General features: G+C 40.8%; 1 protein-coding gene across 1 annotated transcript in view; it reads right to left on the minus strand.

The window, feature by feature from the left end:
* Window positions 1-11,739: 11,739 nt before the first annotated feature.
* Window positions 11,740-21,365, minus strand: part of LOC138176134 (protein kinase C theta type) — a 132,747-nt gene continuing 123,121 nt past the window's right edge. Inside the window, exons 16-17 of the mRNA XM_069106902.1 lie at window positions 20,799-20,927; window positions 11,740-13,161 (exon numbers count right to left, since the gene is read on the minus strand). Of these exons, the coding sequence (XP_068963003.1) occupies window positions 13,006-13,161; window positions 20,799-20,927 (285 nt within the window). The 3' untranslated portion in view covers window positions 11,740-13,005. The remainder of the gene's footprint in view (window positions 13,162-20,798; window positions 20,928-21,365) is intronic.

Raw genomic sequence — 21,365 nt, forward strand, 5'->3', positions numbered from 1 at the left:
GCTAATTCTCAGGCTCAGTGAAAGTCATCAGCAACTTATGTCATCCAAGACCTTTGTGTATGTGAGGTTAGTCAGTCAGTTGATAAGCACCTACTGTGTGCTGAGAACCGGAATATAAAGAATGGCAAAAAAAAAACAGTCCCTGTCCTCAAGAAATTCATAATCTAAGTGGAGACAGCACACAAATATGTACAAACAAGATAAATACAGGCTAAATTGGGGATAATCTCAGAGGGAAGGCAGTAGCATGAAGGGAACAGTTAAAACAGCCAGGCAATAGACTGCAATAATTTCATTTTCTCCATGACATGTTCATGGGAGGCAGTATCATTGTCCATTGATTATCTCCCATGATGAACAGTGATGGTACTCTCTTCTAATCTATGGTACAGGGGAAGAACTCAGTTTGGATATAATCTCAATGTTTCCTCCGTCTCTACTAAGTCTCATAAAAGTTAGCATTATTTTGTGGGTGTTTTATCCATTGACAACCTGACAAGCTTATTAAAATATGCAAGAGAATTGGAGGTGTACACAATTCCAAGCACTCACTGTCTGCCTTTGCTTTTCCCATAAGAGTGAATGAAGGAAGAGTGAGTTCTTAAGAGATATGATTATCAGGGTGGCTAGGTGTTGCAGTGAATAGAGTGCTGGCCCTGGATTCAGGAGGACCTGAGTTCAGATCTGGCCTCAGACACTTAACACAAAAAGACAAGCCGTGTGACCTTGGGCAAGTCACTTAGCCCCATTTGCCCTCCAAAAAAAAAGATATCATTATTGTATTGTTCTAAATATAATAAATATAACCCTCAAGTCTGGCATTTATGAAATTGGATCATGGAATACAATTGTAACTTTTATGTTTGTAATAGGTCTGTTTTTTTCAATTCTTTAGTATGAACAACTGTTTTGTGTAGACCAGGCTGATTCCCCTTTAAGGAGATGGGTAGGATGTCATAGACATCATCATTGGTTTTGTTTCCTTGTATCATAAAGCATAAAAGGCCTGGCCTGTAGGGAGCGGGTCCTTCAAGTGTTTTTGGAATTCACCCTGCCCTCTGAAGATGCCTTTCTGACATAGCATGACCAGTTGCCATGGTAAATTCAGAGGTAGAGGGAGTAGCCTCTTCAGTTTTTGCTCCTTGTTGTTAATATGGTAATTTTTTATTGCATTCAGGGTCCATGAGTGTCTCATTAAATTCTAACCTAATGAGTTAGACCTGGCCCAGAATAATTGTCAAAGTAGGCAGGCATTATTTGCGACTTCTTGGTTGAATTCATTGTTGAAGTGAGGGAAGGATGGTGTAGCAGAAAGGGAACCTTGAATGTGATTGGATGGCTTGGGGACACTGCTAACCTAAGGTGCAAGCATTGTTAGGGGTGTTTGGGCAGCCAGTGGGACAAGGATTGGGAAGCTCCCATTCACCTAGTATGGTTAGAACATTGGATGTTTAAGGACTTTGTCAGGAGAAAGTAAACATATAGTAAAATTCAGTAGACTTTTGCTTTTTTTCAAGGTTTTGTGAAAACTGGATTGCCAAGTAAGGAAAATGAAGATAAATTGTGGTTGTGATTTCACAATTAGAAGCAGAGATGAATGAACTTTTGATCTTTAATGACCCTACTTTGAAGAAAGAGCAGCTTATGAATCTAGTAACAGCACAGATGAAAAAGGTAAGAATAGTGAGAGTGGGCGCTGACTGGTTGCTGATATGTACCATAATCTCTAGCCCAGGAGTTTCACTGGAGGAAGCAACCTAAGATGAGAATTTGGGAAATGTTGTGATAAGACTTCAGCCTTATTCTATTACTACCTCCTGAGGAATGAATGACTGGAAACTTCAGAGGGGGATGGACTTTCACCACCAAGGAACTTGGGCAATGGCAGGAGACATTTAAACAGGGAACCCATGAATCATTAGAACAATGGCTAATGATGCTAAAGTCTAATGAGGGGACAATTCAGAGCTTTTGTCAGCTGTAGGGAATTTATTCTTGTGAAGTCAGCTGAACCAGTTAGACACCCCAGAGAGTGATTGCCCTTTGCCTTTGTGTGTGTGTGTGTGTGGTTAAAATGGGGAATTCTGCTTACTTAGCCTCACAAAGTTGAATTCCTTCTGCAACCGGTATACCTTTAGGCACAGCAAAGGAAGAGGTAAAATTTTTAAGTCACAGATTTGGTGTACTGGATTTATGCATTCTCCTTATAACTTCTCCCCCACTCTTAATGACCAGCAATTAGGTATCTGCCTTTAGGCAGAGCCCCACCTGAATTATATGTACCTTTAACCATGGGCCTTTCCTGCTAGACAAAGATCTGAGTAGATCAACTGTTGAAATTTATATGGGGGATTAGGGAAGCAATCCTAGCAGCTGTCCAAGCAAACACAGCTAACCACACAAATAGCTGCTCTGGGGTTGATGGGAGAAGCTAAAATACTCACTTCTGTGTTAGGTAGACATAGGTTGATGGTATTTTTTTTTTCTCAAATCATAAGTCATAGAGCTCTCAGAAATAGGGAAGTGGTAATCCTACACTACTCTGCCCTCCTTACATACCACCTGGGTATTGTATTAAATTCTGGACACCACAGTTTAAGAAGGATATTGATAAATTGAAGAGTGTACTGAGAAGGACAACCAGAATGGCCAGAGGTCTTGAGTTGGTTGAAGGAAATAGGTGTGGTTAGTCTGGAGAAGACAAGACTCAGGAAGGACAGAATGATTTCCTTTAAGTATTTGAAGGACTGCCGTGAGGAGAAGAGATTAGGTCTGTTGTTCAGTCCTATGGAGCAGAAGCAGGGCAGAATCAGAAGTGATGGGTAGAAGCTGTAGAGAGGCCAGTTTTGACTTGATGTCAGTCTAGATTTTCCTAACAATTAGAAGTGTAAAAAAAAAGTGGTGTACTGTGCTTCTGATGGGGTGCTTGGGATCTAGATTTGTAGCATCAACTTGTAATACTAACATCAGTAGTGATGGGGTGCTTGGGATCTATATTTGTAATATCAGTTTGTAATACCAATTTGTAACATCAATTTGTAAAACCAGTTTGTAAAATCATACTCCCCCTCCCCCCAGCTTCAGAGCATTAACTCTGCCCAGCAACAACTATCTCAGCTTGGAACAATAACAAGATATTCTTATGAATCCTTCACTAAAGTATCTATAAACATCCAGCTTAGGCAACTATTATCTCCCCCTTGTATAGTGTCCTGCTGCTCCCATGAATCCTTTGGTACCCTATCTCTAGGTTGACTCCTTGGCTGCCTCAATGAATCCTTCAGGACCCTATCTCTGGGTTAACTCCTTAGCCCTGGTTCCCAGACATCAATCTTGTCAAACATGACACTGATGGGTGGCAGACTGGGCACTTCTCCATCAGCCTTGACCACTAGCCGACTTAGTGATGTTTCAAGCCTAAAACCACACCTCCAGGTAGCCCCTCCCTTGGGCTTTTTCCCAGTGAATCATGGGTAATACGCCTTTGAAGTTACATTAAAAATGCATGTTCCTTTAAACACTGGCCCCACTTTAACTCCTCCCTAATCCCACCCTTAATCACCTAGTTAGCATAATTGGCACAGGTTCTACTATGGATTCTCCTATAAAAATCTTAATTCTACCCCTTTAAGGTTGCAGGTTCCCAAAAGGACTCTTGCCCACTGTACAGCCTAACAATAAACTTGCAGGTCCCCTAAGGATTCTTGCCCATTGTAAGGCGTATAATAAAACTTTTACAACTCTGACTCTAATTTAGCTTGAGTTGAATTCTTTCCAGACTGAATCGAAGGTTTTCTGGTCTTAAGATAAAGATCAGAGTTCTTGCTGAACCTAATAGCCAACCCTCATCACTTCTTCAAAGGATGATGATTTCTGTCTCCTTGGAGGCATTCGGGTGGATGCTGGATGATCACTTGTTGCATATGTTATTGTGGGGATTCTTTTCATGTAGAGGTTAGGCCAATGAAACCTCTTTCAGCTCTCAAATTCTGTGATTTGGTGATTTTGTTTGCTTTCTTCCAATCTTCCCCCTCTCTAAATCCTAGCCATCCTTCAAGACCCAATTCAAGCCCAATGTTCTCTATGAAGCCTTCTCAGTCCAGTTCATAGAAATATTAGACTTGTCTACATTTGAAGAACTTAGTAGTACTTAATATAACTTGTCTGTCAATAGCACATTAAAATTATAGCTTATCCAATGAACACTGGAAAGACTCATGACAGTTATATGGACAGCCACATGGTACCAAAGATAAATTATGGATTAAATATGTCACAAAATACATTACATAGGGAATATAAGAATGGATAAAAACTTGGATCAGTTGGGTATGGGGGCATCTAGGTGCTACAGTAGATGGAGTACTGGGTCTGTAGTCAGGAGAACCTGAGTTTAAATGTGATCTCAGATAGGTGTGGCTCAGGGTGGGTCACTTAACCTCTGTTAGCCTCAGTTTCTTCATCTGTTACAGATGGGTTATTGGGTAGCTAAGGGGTGCATCGGATAGAGTGCCAGGCCTGGAGTCAGGGAGACTCATCTTCCTAAGTCAAATATGGCCTCAGGCACTAGCTGTATGACCATGGGCAAGTCACTTGCCTAGTTGACTCACTTTCCTCCTTTGTAAAATGAGCCTTCAGAGAAGGAAATGGCAAACCAATCCAGTATCTTTGCCAAGAAAAACCCAAGTGATAAAAAAACAAAAAATAAATTAAAAAAAGAGAAACCCAAATGAGATCATGAAGATGACTGAAAAATTACTCAACAACAATTACAAAATGAGGATCATAATGGCACCTAGCTCACAGAATTATTGTGAATATTGAATGAGATAGTATTTGTCAAGTGCTTAGCATGATGCCTGGCATATAGTAGACTTTATATAACTGTTAGTGATGATAATGATGATGACGATGAATCATGAAAAAGAGACAATAGGCAACCAACCCAGGATGTATAATGATACTTTTACAATATTAAAGGAATGAAGAATAAAACCTCCAGCATGGTATCGTTTTGATTTGCATATAGTATGACTTCCAAGATGAACTTTTTTATTCTACTTTTTATACCCATTGTTGCTTCTCCATTATTGGTCATATAGAGAAAGTAAGATGGAGAACATAGGTACTCCCCTGGTATGCATAAAATGTTAAAGGATCAAGAAGAATGTCTCCAGCACATTGGGTAGACCCTTCATAGAAGATGTATGAGAGACTGTACATGAGAAGTGCATAGCATGAGAAGGTACGCATGCATTCCAATTTTCTCCATTGAACCACATTGTCCGTAGCATGGGATAATAATCTTGTGGGTTTTTATGAATATTTTCAGGATATTTTTTGACAATGGTAAATGTTTACCAAAGGTACCAAATAGTTAAACAATTAGGTTGATGTTGGTGATCTTAGAAAAAGACAGAAGACATTCCTCAGAAATGTGGAGATCAGCAACTGTCCCCAATTTGCAAAAAGAAAAGAGGGTGAATTCTTTAAACCATGGGTCAATGTACTTAACTTTGATTTCTGGCAAAATTCCAGAGCCTATTATTAAAGGGATGATTTGTGAGCATTTAGAAAGGGAAGTAGAAATAATTATGAGTCAGAATAACTTTGTTAAAAATAAGTCATTCCAGACTAACCTCATTTCATTTTCTCACAAAGATGTAATAGCTACAGGCAGGTCAATGGCATCGTCAAGTATCTTGTGGGAGGTCAGTTATGCTAAGTTTACGATGATAATCTTGTGTCAAGCTGGAGAGAAGTGGTCTAGATTGTAGTACAGCTAAACTGACTCAAACCTGGTTAAATACATATTAATATAAACCTAGGCAGATATTTCTAATGAAATGTCACAGGAATTTGTCCCTGGCCTTATTTTGTTCAACATTTTTATCAATGTCTTTATTAAAGATGTGGTTTTGATGGTTATTAAATTTGTGTAGAAAACAAAGCTCGAAGTGCAGCCTAACACAGGCCAGTTAACAAAGATCTCAAAAAATTTTGACAGTAGAATGATTTGCCAGTCTAATACAATTAAATTTAAATGCATAATTTTAAAGCAGTATATTTCAACTTAAAAAAATTAACTGTACCAATACAAATTGGTTTATTCTTCCCAGGACCTTCATTTAAAGGGAAGTTCTTTGGTCAGTCATGTATACTTCTTATTTCATCTCTGGATTTTGCTTCTTACTCTTAGACTTCTTTTTCCACCATGACCTTCCAACCTTTTCCCCTTAGAAGGTCACTTCACCCCTTGACTGCTTCCTCTGATTGGTCAATTTCTCCTGGAGCCTCCATTTTTAAGTGTCCAAGCCCAGTCATGTTCACCTTTTTGTTTTTCTCTGGGCTCCGCTCTTGACTCTCTGTACTTTTTTCTCTATTATAATCCCACTCCCACACCTCTTCCTCCATTAGAATGTAAGCCCCTTCAGGACAGTGACTTTCTTTTTCCTTTCATTTGTCATCTCAGTCAGCATGGAGGGAATAGCCTAGTAATCACTAAATACGTGATTGTTGATTTATTGATGATTCACTTGTAATAGTAGTAATAGAAGTATCAATTAATTATTAATTTAATTTTTATTACTAATTTATTAATAGATGAGGAAACTGAGGCATAGAAAAGTAAAGCCTTGCTCAAGGTCATGTAGCTCATAAACAGTAGAACAGAGACTTTAATCCAGTTAGAATCTTCTAACTTCTAGTCTGAAGCTCTTTCCTAATGGAAACCTAGTGTTTGTGTCAAGGTCTATGATAGTTGCATTGTGCTCTGCTATGATTAGTCCTTATCTGGAGTGCTATCCTGTATCCAGCTCCAGGTGCTTTAAGGGAGATATTAATCAACTAGAATGCTTCCTCTAAAAAAACACAGGTTATAAGAAATTTGGAAATTGTATCATATGAGTAAGAGTTGGAGCAACTAGGGACGTTTAGCTTAGAGAATAGAACACTGGGGAAATATACTAGCTGTCTTCAAACATGGAGGATGGAATACATTTATTTTGTATTTTTCAAAGGGCAGAACTAGAATTACTATGTGGAAATAAACAGATGCAGATTTCAGCTCCATTTTCTTTTGCATTGGACTTGTGATTTCACTGGTATAAGGAACTTCCAGTGGGGATACTTTGCCTACCCCAGACTAGCACCTGGGCTGCTACAGTCTTGGGGTTCCCTGAGATACTGAGAAGTTAAATGACTTGTCTAGGATCACCCAGCCTGTAGGTGTCAGGGGGTGTGACTTGAAGCCAGCTCTCTGTGCCAGGTTATCTCTTTAGCTAAGTGTTCAACAAATATTTAATAAACTGTATGCAGTGCAGTAAAGGGAAAAGCCCTGCCTGCAAGGAGCTTACCAGGTTACAGGGTAAGCATTAAGAGTTGTCTAAACATGGGATGGGCTATCCTTTACTAGAGCTGTTCAAGTAGTGACTAGAATGACTTTTAGGTATTATATAAGGGATTTCTTCAGTAGGAAGAAGGTTGGGAATACAAGACCTGTTAATTTCTATTCTATTATTCAAAGACCTCTTTGTATGGAGGAAAATCTATTGTAGGACAATGACCTTTGTGACCCTAGAATCAGTTACATTTTTCCCCCAACCTGACTTTTATTAACCCTCAGCCAATATAGCCTAATGCAGTAGAAATGACCTTAGGTCAAATTGGTTCCATCACCGGGTTGGCTCCTGGGAAGCTAGGAGGAAGTGGACTGCAGGGTGATTAATATATTGGCTGAAGCATCTCCCTCAGACTGTCTTCAAGGGCTTGCAGTCTATACTGGTGTAAGAGTACCCAAACTGACAAAAATCACAGATCCTTGAAATATTAAGAAATATTGTACAATACGGATATCTCACCTAAAGGAGGAAACAGCTGCTGATTCATAAAATATAAAAGCAGGAGAGACTTTAGGCAAGCAGAATGCAAACTCAGAAGCTAGAGAAAAGAGATTAGATAAGGGGAAAGTAACACAGGAGAAATGAAATGAGAAAAAGGAGAGTAACAGAGAGGGAATGAGGGAGAGACATTCAGAGAGAGAGAAACAGAGAGACAGAGACACACACAAAGAAGGGGGAACAATTAAGCTGGAGGGTTAAATGAAAAGAATTTCCACATAACTAATGGAAGGCTAACTTACCAGCTAATGGTAAGTCAAAGGGCTCAGACAGGGAAGATTATGATTCTCTTTGGGACAGGAGGCATTTGAAAGGGAGATGGGCAGTGTATCAGCAATGCCATATTCACAATGCCTATAGAGATTACAAATATGCTGATATAATTATCCATTAGAAAATACGTCATGTTTGCCATATGAGGAAATAAACTAGAAAATTTATTAAGATACCAAAAGACTGAGTCCCAAAACCAGAAAGTGAAAGCCATCAGAGTAGTTATGACATTGTCACAGGTAGATAAAGTAGAAAGCACCCACATTTTCAAGCCTTTAAAACAGAACAGGCTACCTCAGGCAAAGGTCCTCCTCTCCCCACTCACAGCAAATTGGTATCTCCCTTCAGGTAAATTCAGTGTCATGCCTCTCAATACATCTATCCCAATGATGTATTCAGGAATGGGTACAACAACCACAGTATATTCTTTCTTAGGTAACTGCCCAATTTTCATTGTTATTTTAACCTGTCTGGCTGATATTTCAGCACCTCCTAGACCCGTGATGGTAATAGGAGTTCCATGTTTAAACTTATCAGGGTTTCCATAGATAAGTGTGGCCTCAGCCCCAGTATCAATCAGTGCCCTAGTCACAGTAGTTGATCCATTCTTCCAATATATTGTTAAACCAATATGGGGTCTGCAATCTCTTCTGCATATTTCTTTTATCTGGGCTGGGGCTTGGCCTATCTCCTATTCCCCCTGAAGGTGGGGCAAACTTGGATACAAAGATTCAGATTCAGAAATACCTGCAGGGGTGGTTCCTGCTTCCCTGTTCATTCTAATGCTAAGTACCTTTTCTTGGTACAGCTTATGCAGCTCTTCAGTTGGAATACCATCTATTCTTCTGAAGTCCACCCCAGCTCTTAATAGAGCAGTAAACAGTTCCGTTCTTGTTGGTCTATTTTGTCTCTGAATCCTCTGGCTGTTTACTCTTCTCTCTCGAGGCAATTTGTCTTTTTCCCATTCCCCTAAATCGCTTAATTGTGAAATCTTATCCAGCACCTCTGAAAGAGGGTGCCCTATTTCTCCAATTAACAGAGTCAGAATTAGGTGCTTATATGCAGGAGGAGCTGTCTTCACTATGATATTTCTATGAGGAACTCCTAGGGGGGTATCATAATATGCATTTGCATCTCCAATCAGGATAGCAGTTTTCATTACCTCCTCCTTTAGTTTTCTCATACAGTCTCTAAGTGAGTACCAGGGTCTGTCTCCCCTAGGCCACATAGATTCAGTTGGATATTGCTTTGTGCAACCTTCTGCAGCTAAAGCTAGAAGATTCGTTTTATTATTTCCTCCTTTCATATGGTGATCCCTAAAAGCCTGGTGTACAAAAGGATTCTGACTGATACTTATGAATTTTAAACAGTCCTCACTGTCCAGTGTTATTCCTCCGGCGCCTTCATCAGTGATTCTTACTATCCAAGACACTAAAGACTCCCCCATTCTTTGGGTAAATCTACTCAATATATCAGTGATCTCCTGTTGAGTGAAATCCTCAATTATCTCCCTGGACTCTGTTTTGCCTCGGTGGCTCTCCTGTCTTCTTCTTCGTATGGGGAGAGCTTCTACATTAGAAGACTCCTCATCTAGGTGACGGCGGCAGCAGCAGAGGCAGTGGCAGCGCGAAGCCCTTTTTGAGTTAGAACTGCTAAGGACTTTCTGCTAAGGACTCCTGCTGAGGACTGCCAGGGGCCGGAGCTGCTGGGAGCGCTCTTCCAGGACGCTTGGGGTGCTTGCTGCTACAAAATGGCGTCACGAACAGGATCTGCAGAGTAAAAGGAAAGTATGGGGGCTGGGATAATCGTTTGTTTCCCAGTTGTGGTAGCTGTGACTCTGTGGAGCCATGGACCAGGAGAGAAGAGTGGCCTGCATGCGGACTTCGCTGAGCTGAGAGCGGGAATGGTGAGCTGCCTGCATCGGGACCTGGGCAGAAGCCAGGAGCGGCTGCCGCCTGCGGGAGGAGAAGGAGCCCAGGAGTTCGGAATTCAGCCACAGGAAAAGATAAGAACTGAGCAGCAAAGCAGGGGCACTGATTGTGTTTCCTGGCTGCATCCCACAGTTTGGGACCCAGGGGGAGGATGGACTTGTGACTATGGTGGGTGGGATGAAGTGCCTTGGATCCCCAGGGACCCCACCTTGTTGGTTTTGTTGCCCAGCCCCCTCTCTGTGCTTGGAAGCTGGGGCTGGAGCTGTGTGAGGGGAAGGGCACTCCCCTCCCCCCAGAACTTTATTTGAACTCTTGTTCTGAATTGAAGTGATGATGCTATGTACTTTGTGTTTAAGGCCCAGTGGCCACTTTGGTAACTTTAGTTCTGTACCTTGAAAATGTAACCTAAGAATGTACTTTGTGTTTGTTTAAGGGCCAGTGGCCACTTTGGTAACTTTAGTTCTGTACTTTGAAAATGTGACCTAAGAAATGTTCAGTGCTAATTCAAAAGTAAATTGTCTATGCTATGGGCTTGAAAGATCTTGGGGCCGAATGTAATGCGAATGTAAATTTTAAAGATCTTCCCTGCCCCTAGGCTAAAGTGCACCAGAAGCCTGGGGAGGGAGGCTTGTTTTTCAGTAGATACTTTTTGATTGGCCAGTGGGTCAAAAAGGTTGTTACATTCTCTGAGCCAGGAGAAGGCTATATAAGCACTGATGTGTAGCTTTGTTTTGGGACTCACTTTGAGAAGTGTTCTGTGATTTGATCTGAATTCTGGGAAGCCGTTGTTGAGAGTCCCCCGGCTTTGAAAAACCCAGAATGTGGAAACCCAGATGTTGACTGGGTATGGATGTAATGGTTGGACAGTTTGGAAATCTGTCTACTTGATGTTTCTGTCTTGATAATTATGCCTGTATATTTTGAGGTTCAGGGTGCTGACCTTTTTGCCCTGAACAAGGTAAACGATATATGGTCTGACTGATTAAAGTAAGCTTGTTAACCCATTTTGAGTTGCTTTCCTTTAACAAAGCAGATCCAAGAACCTGTGGTAGCTGCAAACCCTGAGGACGCTTGGGGTGCTTGCTGCTACAGGCAGTGACAATCAAGTACCACTTGAGACCATCTCAAGCAGGCTCTTTCAATGATGTATTATGGATTTCTTCTTATAGTACATATGGTTACAGAAAGAGCTCTGGATTTGTCTGGAAACACGGCTTTATGTCACCTGCAACCCTCAGAATCTGCCACTTTCTTATGGGCAATGTGAGATTGTGGAAAAAGCTTGGGCTCTGAAATTTGAGGTTCTGGTTTCAAATTTTGTCTCTGATCGTTACTATCAGTGGGATTTCCTTCTCTGCACTTCACTTTCTTCATCTATAAAATGTGGGAATTGGACTAGATTATATATGGGGTCATTTCCAGTTTCCAATCCTTTGACTCCTGTTGGGCCCTCAGTTTCCTTCTTGGTAAAATAAGGACAGTCACATATATACTATCTCTTCTTTTTGTAAGGACAATGCTGTGTAAATGGCAACATTTTATAAAGCAAAGTATTATTATCACAAAGCTTGTTTTTCTTTTACAACAAACCCACAACGAACAAACTTAAGTACTGAGAAGTTTTTTTTTTAATAGTAAGATGCTAGTCAGTTTCTAATGACTGAAAATCACAGAATTCACTATTGGAGGGGCATAAAACTTCACTGTTGGAAGGTTATAAAATTTAATGCCTTTTAGATTTTCTTAAATTACATTTTCACACACATACAATTTGCCCTTAAGTCACAATATTTTATTAAACTGTACAAACAGCAATGACACTTCAAAGTGCACTGATTAAGAATTCTAATTAAGCAGGTTACTACTGTAAATAACACACATGGTTCTTTATCTTGAACGTTGCACAGAAAGAGATGTAAGAGATAACAGGCTAAGTTTCCCTGGAGCATTATGATGTTGGGTGTTTTCAGCTGCTGTGATGGTTGTTCCTTTTCCTTTTATAAAGTGAGGATGATCGCCATGAAATATGGTATCAAGTGGAAAAATGTATCAGTGGAAAGTCAAGGCAAGTTTTAATTGAGGGAAATAATTTGATATCATCTTTAGTACACTCTACACTTAATTTCTCCATTGCCAGGACAATATGAAATAGTCTATTCAACTTCCAGGGAAAACTGCACCAGGTGACATGTTCTTCCAACTTACCAATGTTATCTCTTGCAAAACAGTGTGGGTGACGTGGATAATCAGAATGAATGGTTTTGAAAATCTCAAGTGACAGGCTACATTTATTGTGAAAGGATTCCCATGAAAACCTTGTTACTGTTCTCAGTTTTCTTTTGACCATTTAAGCTTCCACAGATGTGAACGGGGTAAAATAGGTCAGCAGCTCCTGGTCTGAGACTGGAGGACAATTGTTACGGCATCTGGCAATGAGCTGTTACAGTCTTGAGACGCTCTGTATGCAGTTTGTGCCTTGATTCATCAAGGAGTCCATTGATCGGCACTTTGTACTCAAGTGCAGGGGCTAATTTAGGACAGTATTAAGTTGTTCAATCTTTCACAGCACGCAGTACCATCTTTCAAGTAAATTACTACTGTGGAGGGATCATGGTGGCAGATCTGAACCTCATGGCGAGTCTTTTCTTGAATGCCCTGAAATTCAAGAGCGTTCTGTAAAAGATGGCAGGAGATGTAACGAGAGACATTTGTCATTAGTGAAGTAGAGGTGGCTTACTCTACAGATAAATGTCGGGAGAACTGGTAAAAGCTTGGAGTCCTCACTGGTGAGTGTTTCTTTTCTTCTCTGAGATGAAAAAGGGACAGGATAAGTATTATTTAGGCCAGTTCAAAGAAGGAAGGCAGATTCCTTTGGCCAGGAAGTTTCTGGAAATATTGAATCCTCAGGATAAGAGCCTCTCCATCTTAGGGTTAATGAAAGAAAAGTTGCTGAACATATTTTGGTCCATGCTGTTTATCAGTGTTCTGTCAGCAAACGATAGCCGTGGTTTCTCATTCAGGAATTCTTTATCAAAGTTGCTGCAGTCGCTTGGAGATTTCTTCAGCAGGTTTGAACAAAAAAAAAGGGGGGGGGGGATAAAAAAAAATTTGGTCACTAAATTTATTAACTTTTCTTCTAACTAGGCCTAAAATCTCTACCTTGAAACAACTCCCTTTTAATTCTGGTGACAGGGGGTGGCTAGGTGGCGCAGTGAATAGAGCATTGCACCTGGAGTCAGGAGGACCTGAATTCAAATCCAAAATCAAACACTTAACACAAAAAACTAGCTGTGTGACCTCGGGCAACTCGCTTAACCCCAACTGCCCTACCTTCCCCCCTCCAAAAAAACAAAAACAAAAAATAATTCTGGTGACAGGGGTCAGGACTGATGACTATTTTACAAGGTAATTAACCATATCGCAGCATTCTTCTACTGGATGCAGTCGCGATATTCCTGGGGAGATAATTTTTAGCCATGGCACATGTGAGTGCATTCCACCATAACATATAGCATTAGTGGGCACTTGCTTGGTTAGTATGTCAGGTGGTCATTTTTATACAAAGGTATGTCAGGAACTCAAGTGGGGAAAAAAGAATCAAAGGGGTGGGAGGAATCCAAATGAGATCTCTTTAGGTGACCAAATTTCTGTTTATGGAGTGGCTTTTGGTCACTTCAGGACGGTCACCAATTAAAGGCAGCTGAGCAGATATTGTCATCCTATCCCTAGAAATAGAGGAAGCTGATCATAAAGAAGTTAAGCTTCTCTCAACATCCCCTGGTAACTGGGCTTCCCATCGACTGAATAGAAATGTCAAGTAGGCAGTTATCTGTAAGTTTAACCAAGAGAGCTGTCAATAAGAAGACCAAGGACTGAGCATTTTGCTTCAAGCTTTTGTGGAGGGCATGGAGAAATTTGCAATTGCCTCTAGAAATGTGGGTATGGTTTTGTTTCTGCCAGTACTAAGTAACATGGATGTTAACACAAAGTACAAGTTGGTCTCTGCCCTAAACGGGAAAGTGAAAGGGACCAGAGGGGTGTGCTAGAGCCAGCTCTTAGGTTCAAGAGATCCAGTAAGCAAACTCTATGAATCAGGACTTGATTCAATGTTTTATGATTGCCTAGACCATAGATTCCCAACCTTATTTGACTCCTTAAAAAAAAATTACTCAGTGTCTCCCTGGAAATCAACCTTCTTTAAACAAAATATTTTTTTTTAAATGATGCATCTTAAATTTAATAATTTATTGGAAATTTGTGAGGATTTTTCCTGCACTGAAATTCTGATGACACAATGTTGCATCATACAACCATTTAGTATTGTATTGTAAACAAATCATTCCAGGCACCTATTCCTGCCCATGAATGTTGGACTTCCCAACAATGCCTGAAATGCTCATCTGCCAGCACTTGCTTGTTAAGACCTATTGGTGGACTTAACCACTGATCTCTTATAACTTGCATTTTGTGTGTTTATTTAGAAAATAATGTAGTTACTACTTTAACTTTGTTACACAAAGTATGAACAGTTTTTCAAAATTTTCTTATTTTTTCTTCTTATATTTTCATTAACCCCTTGTTTTTATTCAATACCCCCTTATTTTTATTCAGTGCCCCCCAAATGTATCCAAGGCTACTATAACCCTCTACCCCCCATTGTTCCAGTGCCCTCAGGAGGTGGTATTACATACTTTGGGAACCTATGATCTACTAGACTTAAGAAAGTGATAAGGAAATTTAAAAGTGTATTGTATATATATGTGTGTGTATATATTTATACATATATCTATAAATGTAAGTTTGCAGACACCTAAACACACACACAGGCAGTTTTTCCCCCCTGGAGGATGGTTGTTAAACATTCACTAGCATAACCCTGTATAGGCAATGTAGTATAGAGAAAAGAGTTCTGGGGTTAGACGTTGGAGTACCTGGGTTAAAGTCCCAGCTCTTTTATTTCCTATCTGTATGATATAAGATTTATGGGGCAGGTAAGAGGTGCCATAGTGCACAGAGGGCCAGGTCTGGAGTACAATAGAATCATTGAGTCCAAATCTGGCCTCAGACACTAGCTGTGTGACCCTGGGCAAGTCACTTAATCCTGTTTGCCTCAGCTTCTTCATCTGTAAAATGAGCTGGAGAAGGAAATGGCAAACTACTCCAGTATCTTTGCCAAGAAAACCCCAAATGGGGTCACAGAGAGTTGGACATGACTGAAAAATGGAAGAGCCGTTATTTAAACCCTGAAAGATTTCAAGGATAAAACAGAAGAAAAGAAGGTTATGAAGAGGTATAAGAAATTCTAACCTACGTTAGGAGGTTGGAGGATAGAAGAAAGTTATACAAATTTGGAAGGGAAGTAGGTGGGCCACTGAACATTTAGTGCTAATGGACAAGTCTGAGGCATTTGCCTACTCTGAAATTTGATGAATGCTCCTGATTTTTCATCTCAACCAATTTGCTTTCAGTGTAAAACTGCTGTAACTTGTTGCCTTCTTCCTCAGTGGCTGTGATGAAGCAGGAGGACATAGGTTTTACTTATCCTCCCACCAATTATATTTCCCCCATTGTCATAGGATCATTATCTACCAGGCCTGCCCTGTGCCAGCCCCTCTATCTCCTCAATCCCCATAGATCAGGATAGTTCTCTTCCTAAAAGACAAGGAAGCTGTCTCCTAGACTTGACTGACTCAGGGAGATCCTGATAGGTATATATACACATACACATATGTATACATACACACACATATGGCTTCCTGGTTACTTAAAGGCATTAAAAAGCCCATGGCAGTGACTATACCCTGCCTTGCTGCCCAGATTGTTGTGGTGTGAAGGCAAGGATAAGGAGAGGGTGGGATGTGTCTACCCAAGCTGAGTACTAGATCCTCAATGAATATCCATTCCATATTATGGCTAAGTGAACCTTCTGTTAACCCCTCAATGACCAATGAATGTCACTCTTCATGTCTATAGCATTAACAGGATTTTTACTGAGCCAGTCTCTAACCTGAGAATATGCCAGGGCTGCACAAACCAGGCCTAGAGATGGGAATGCCAGTGATCAAGTAGTTTAATTAATCAGTTTCAGAGTGAGGAATGTTGTCTTAATTGAAGTAAAAGCACAGGTTTATACTTAAGTCACAACTGGGTAAGGAGGAGGGAAGGTGGATTACAAATAATCATTTAGAGATTTCCCATGAGAAACCTACAAGAAGGTCCACAATACAACAGTTCTGGGATCTAGTCTTTGATGGTTGTGACCACCTCCCCTAATGAATCTAATCTAAACTAACTAGGGATGGGCCCGAGTCAGACCTGCTCAACTGACCCACCAAATACAATTTTTATTGGAAAGCATATGTCACTGGGAATGCTGTTCTTTGGTCATTTCTGACTATCCAAGAGCCGAGATATTGGAGTGGTTTGCCATTTCCTTCACCAGCTCATTTTACAGATGAGGAAACTGAAGTAAACAGGGTTAAGTGACTTGCCCAGAGTCACATAGCTAATAAGTGTCTGAGGCCAGATTTGAACTCAGGAAGACAAATCTTCCTGGCCCAGTACTCTATCTACTGTGCCACTTAGCTGCCCTGCTCCTGGGCATACAGAATGTCTTTTGTTTGAAATTCCTCTCCCTCCCCTTTTTAAATTTTATTCAGACTATCAGAACTAAAGTTCTGATGCTGAGCTGTTTTTATGCTAAAGGTGAGAAGCAGCCTCTCAGCAAGCCCACACCACAAAACCATCATTTTTAGATCTGTGAGCCATAGGGAGCGCTCTTTAGATTGCTACTGCTTCCATATCTTCTTGCTTAAAACTGTGGTGTGGGACAGTGGAGAGAGTGCTGGATTGGGACCCAGGGGGTCAAAGTTCAAATCACAGCTTTGCACTTTACTAGCTGAGTGATTTTGGGAAAACTACTTCATCTCCCTAGGCCTTCCTGAGGGGATCAGGCCGGGTGACCCCTAACGTCCTTCCCAGCTCTAAATCTAGAATCCTATGAACCTCTGCAGTGTTATTATATGACAGCAGATATATTAGAAAGCAACCCTCAAAGGGTAAACAAAAATCTTCCATGGTGTTGGGGAACAGAAGGAAGGCAAGAAGCATTTATTAGGTACCACCTTGGTGACACTTTACAAATATTATCTCATTTGATCATTGTGACAACACTGGGCTGAGGTGGGGAGGGTGGGAGGAAGTGCAAGTATTATCCCCATTTTACAGATGAGAAAATTGAGGCAGATAGTATTTAAGTGACTTTCTAAGGGTGACACACATAATAAATATCTGAGGTTGGATTTGAATTCAGGTCTTCCTGCCTCTAGGCCCACTGTATGCCTAACTGACTCTAAGAAAAACAGTGACAACCTCTTTACCTTCCATTGTTACCCCAAGCAAGCTGCTTCAGGAGTTGAGGCTGCCAATACCTAGTTCAAAACCCCCATTTATATGCTGAACATTTCAAGCTGACCTGGCTACAAAGTCATCTTTTACCTAACTTTTGACTGGATACCCACTGGGGTGATAGTTAGTTGTATTGCTAAATGCCACCATTAAATTCCCCAAACCAAACTATATATATATTGCCTTTTGGAGGGCAACTGGGGTTAAGTAACTTGCCCAACGTTACATGGCTAGTTTTGATATGTCATATTTTGAACAAGAGTAATGCAATAGATAAGCCTGTCGAATGCCTTCAAAGGGGTCTCCCCAAGAAGCAGTACTGAGAGTGGGATTTTTCTTGAATTGCCATTATTCTTCACAAGGTGTACCTGGGCCTTAATAGCCATTGGCTCTGACAATGAATAGAATGACTCCGAGAGCATCTACCTTCCCAAGAAATCTGTAGAACTGATCTATGATGATGATGATGATAATAGTAATAGTTAAAATTTTTACAGTGACAAGTACAAGTTTGCAAAATACTTTGCATATATTATCTCAATGATAGACATGATTTCTTAACTTGACATCTGTTATGGTCTGAACTCACGGGGTGGGGAACTTCGGGCCTCATGTAGCCCTCTAGGTCCTCAAGTGTGGCCCTTTGACAGAATCCAAACCTCACAGAACAAATTCCTTTAATAAAAGGTTCTGTTCTGTAAAACTTGGCCTCAGTCAAAAGGCTACACCTAAGGACCTAGAAGGCCACATGTGGCCAGGCCCATCCCTGGTCCAGGGCATTCTGAATCATGTTTCATTTTTATAAAGGAATGACAGAGATGATCAGGATCCAGGGGCCTTTCCATCCTGTTTCCCTCTACCTCCAAAACAAATAGGACATGGGGAAAGACACTGAAGTCCCCTTTTTTCTCTCTCCACCCCCCCCCTCCTATTCCCCATACTACTTGAGGTCTGTCTGAATGGTTATCAGGCTAGTCACATGATAATGGTTCCACCTACTGTGGAACAAATTCAGAAACGAAGAAAGAATGAATAAAATTAGAAGAAGAATTAGATAACATTTTCAATCTGAGAAGAGCTTATCATATAAGGAAAATACACACATAAACTACTCAGTCAGCTTTAATATCTCCACCTAAGTCCCATCCCTGGTGATGCCTATTTAAAGACTTTAGCCTGGATGTCTGTACTACTTGGAAACTGGGCAGTTCAGTCTGTTGAGTCTTAGCCATTTAGATCTGGTTTCATCCACTTCCTTAACCCCACTAAACCTCAGTTTATCTCCAGTGAATTTTCTCTAATGTACTTATTATTTTGAGCACTATTTTTACAGATTCCCCATAAAGAAACTTTTTGGCCTTGGGGTAAAGAAACTTATCTCCTGAGGAATCCCACTTTTTACTCTTTACTATTCCTCAGCCTTGGAGAGAATATTGACATCTGTTAGGGTAAAGAATGCCTTAACTATCAGCTAAACCTTTGGCAAATCTAGCAAGAAGGCTACCAATTTTGTTTTACCTTGCTTTTCATTTTTCTAGTGAGTTTTGCATATTTCAGGTCTTTCTTCCTATCCTATAATAGGTTATCTCTTTATATTAGTTTATAAACAGAAATATGGCGTAATGTGTTTGCCTTTTAACCTTTTCTGAAGAAGTCTGTCACTAGAGATATGTCCCACAGGAATGTGCGATCTGACCAATCTAGTTACAAACCAAGATTACTGATGGCTTAAAAACCAACCATAAAATTACACTCTTCAGTCCTCTCTTCTGGGTCCCCAAGACTCCTTTTTGTAGCATCAAGGAGCCAGACTAGACAATACCTAAGATCCTTTGAGAGATTTTCTTTGGAAGGGAGTTAGGTGGATCCCCAAAAGCGTGTATCTGGGTACCACTCTACCCCCTCATCCCCCATAATAAAGCTCCTTGGATGCCATGCTTGAAGGAACAGCTCATTATTCTTTACAATGCTAAGGTTGGTGTCTGTTTAAATAGAAAGCTACCTAATGGTCCTCTCCACAGCTGTGGCCTTGTGGTATCCTGGAGTCTCTGTCTCCCTGCACAGATTAAAATCTGTTCCTTATGCCCCCATCCCCTAAATTGATGGTACCTTTCATGATGCTTAAATAAGGTATGGCTTGCGTTGTTTGCTCCAGGTTAAAAAGAATCCCAGTTATGGCTTTCACTAGCTTGTTTCCGTCACCATTTTGGAATGTAGTAATGCTATAATGAGCTGAAATTATGTAGGGATGGTGATAGGACGTGGTTTTACATGGGGACCTGTAGAGGTTTTATCAGATTGTAGGAGAATGGGAAACTATACAAAGGGTCTTTACCATTTTTGGTTTGAATGGTGGCTCAATCTCCTCTCATCTATCTCCCCAATATCTGTCCTGTCTATTCTCTTTCTCTCTGCTCATAGAACCACTACCATTGTTCAGTCTCTCATCTCCTCTCAGTGGGACCATAGCCATAGCTTTATTTGATCTCCCTGCCTCTAGCCTCTCACTCTTCCAATCTGTATTCCTAACGCACAGGTCTGACCACGGCACCCTCTTGCTCAAGAAGCTTCACTGGTTTCCTGCTGCCTCTAAGATCAAATACAAACTCCTAGGCCTGATATTTTAAGTCCTTCACAGTCTGCCTCCAACCTACATTTCCACTGCTGACCTTGTATTACTTCCCCTCACACATTCCAATGTGTTTTAACCAAAATGACCTACTTATTCCCCACATTCAAATGCCTTTTTCTGGGTCTTTGCACAAACTATCCCCTATAGCTAGAGTGCACTCCTTCCGAAATTTCACTTCCTTGAATCCCTAGGTCACTGGAAGGCACAGTTTAGTCAGGGGTGGGGAACCTGTGGCCTTGAGGCCACAACCTCAAGGTGAATCCAAAAGGCTGCACTTAAGGATCTAGAAGGAAACATGGCCTCAAGGCCATTAACCCCATAAAGCACATTCATTTTGCTGCCCTATACTCATATTTTGAACGAATATGTGTAGCCTAAGATAAGCACACACTACTCAGTTCATTTCTTGTTCATGGTCACGTACTATCTGTGGCTGGAACATTAGCTGATGTGAATTAGCCCTCTCGGTGTCTCAGTGACAGAGGCTTCCACTGTTTTGTTTCTACCATTATTCTGGAACCTAGTAATGATACCATGAGCTAAAATTATGTAGGGTTGGGAAGAGTGGGGGCATGATTTTAAATGGTGCCTTGGAAAGGTTTTATCAATCAAACCGCAGGAGAATGGGGGAGCGTAAAAGGGATGTTAAATCCTTACCACTTTTGGTTTGAATGGCGGCTCAATCTCCTTGCGTTCAAGGTCCTCCCAGTTGATCTCCCTGAAGAAGGAATGCAGACGAATGTCCCCTTTTATCCCCAGTCTTCGTTCAGGTTCTCTCACAAAAAGCTGGGAAGTTGTAGAAAGAGAATCAGTTTATTTCTCCTTTAGCAAGTGTTCCTCTCCTTGGCACTGGTAGCACTGTGGATTCAAAATCCTGAGCTCTACTTAAAGCTAACTCAGGAGGCTAACTCCAAAGCTGGAGATCTTGGGAGAGTCAATCCTCTCACTGCTCCCATATCACTGCTCTCTGTCCTCACTAGGCCTTGGCTTGTTATGAGAAAGGAGAACACTTGATATTAGTTTGACCACCCAGAAAATCATGAGAAAAGCAAACAATGGAGATTATTAAACTCTTCATAGGTATAAAGTACAATTTAATTCAATTTAACAAATGTTTGAAAGGCAACGTGGGGGGCAGCTAGTATGGACCCTGGGGTCAAGAGGATCTGATTTCAAATCCAGCCTTGGACACTAGCTGTGTGACCCTGGGCAAGTCATTTAACC

Source organism: Petaurus breviceps, unplaced genomic scaffold, assembly GCF_028583685.1.
Source record: "Petaurus breviceps papuanus isolate PSGF00001 unplaced genomic scaffold, PetGlider_PUasm1.0 81, whole genome shotgun sequence".
NCBI classification, from domain to species: Eukaryota; Metazoa; Chordata; class Mammalia; order Diprotodontia; family Petauridae; genus Petaurus; species Petaurus breviceps.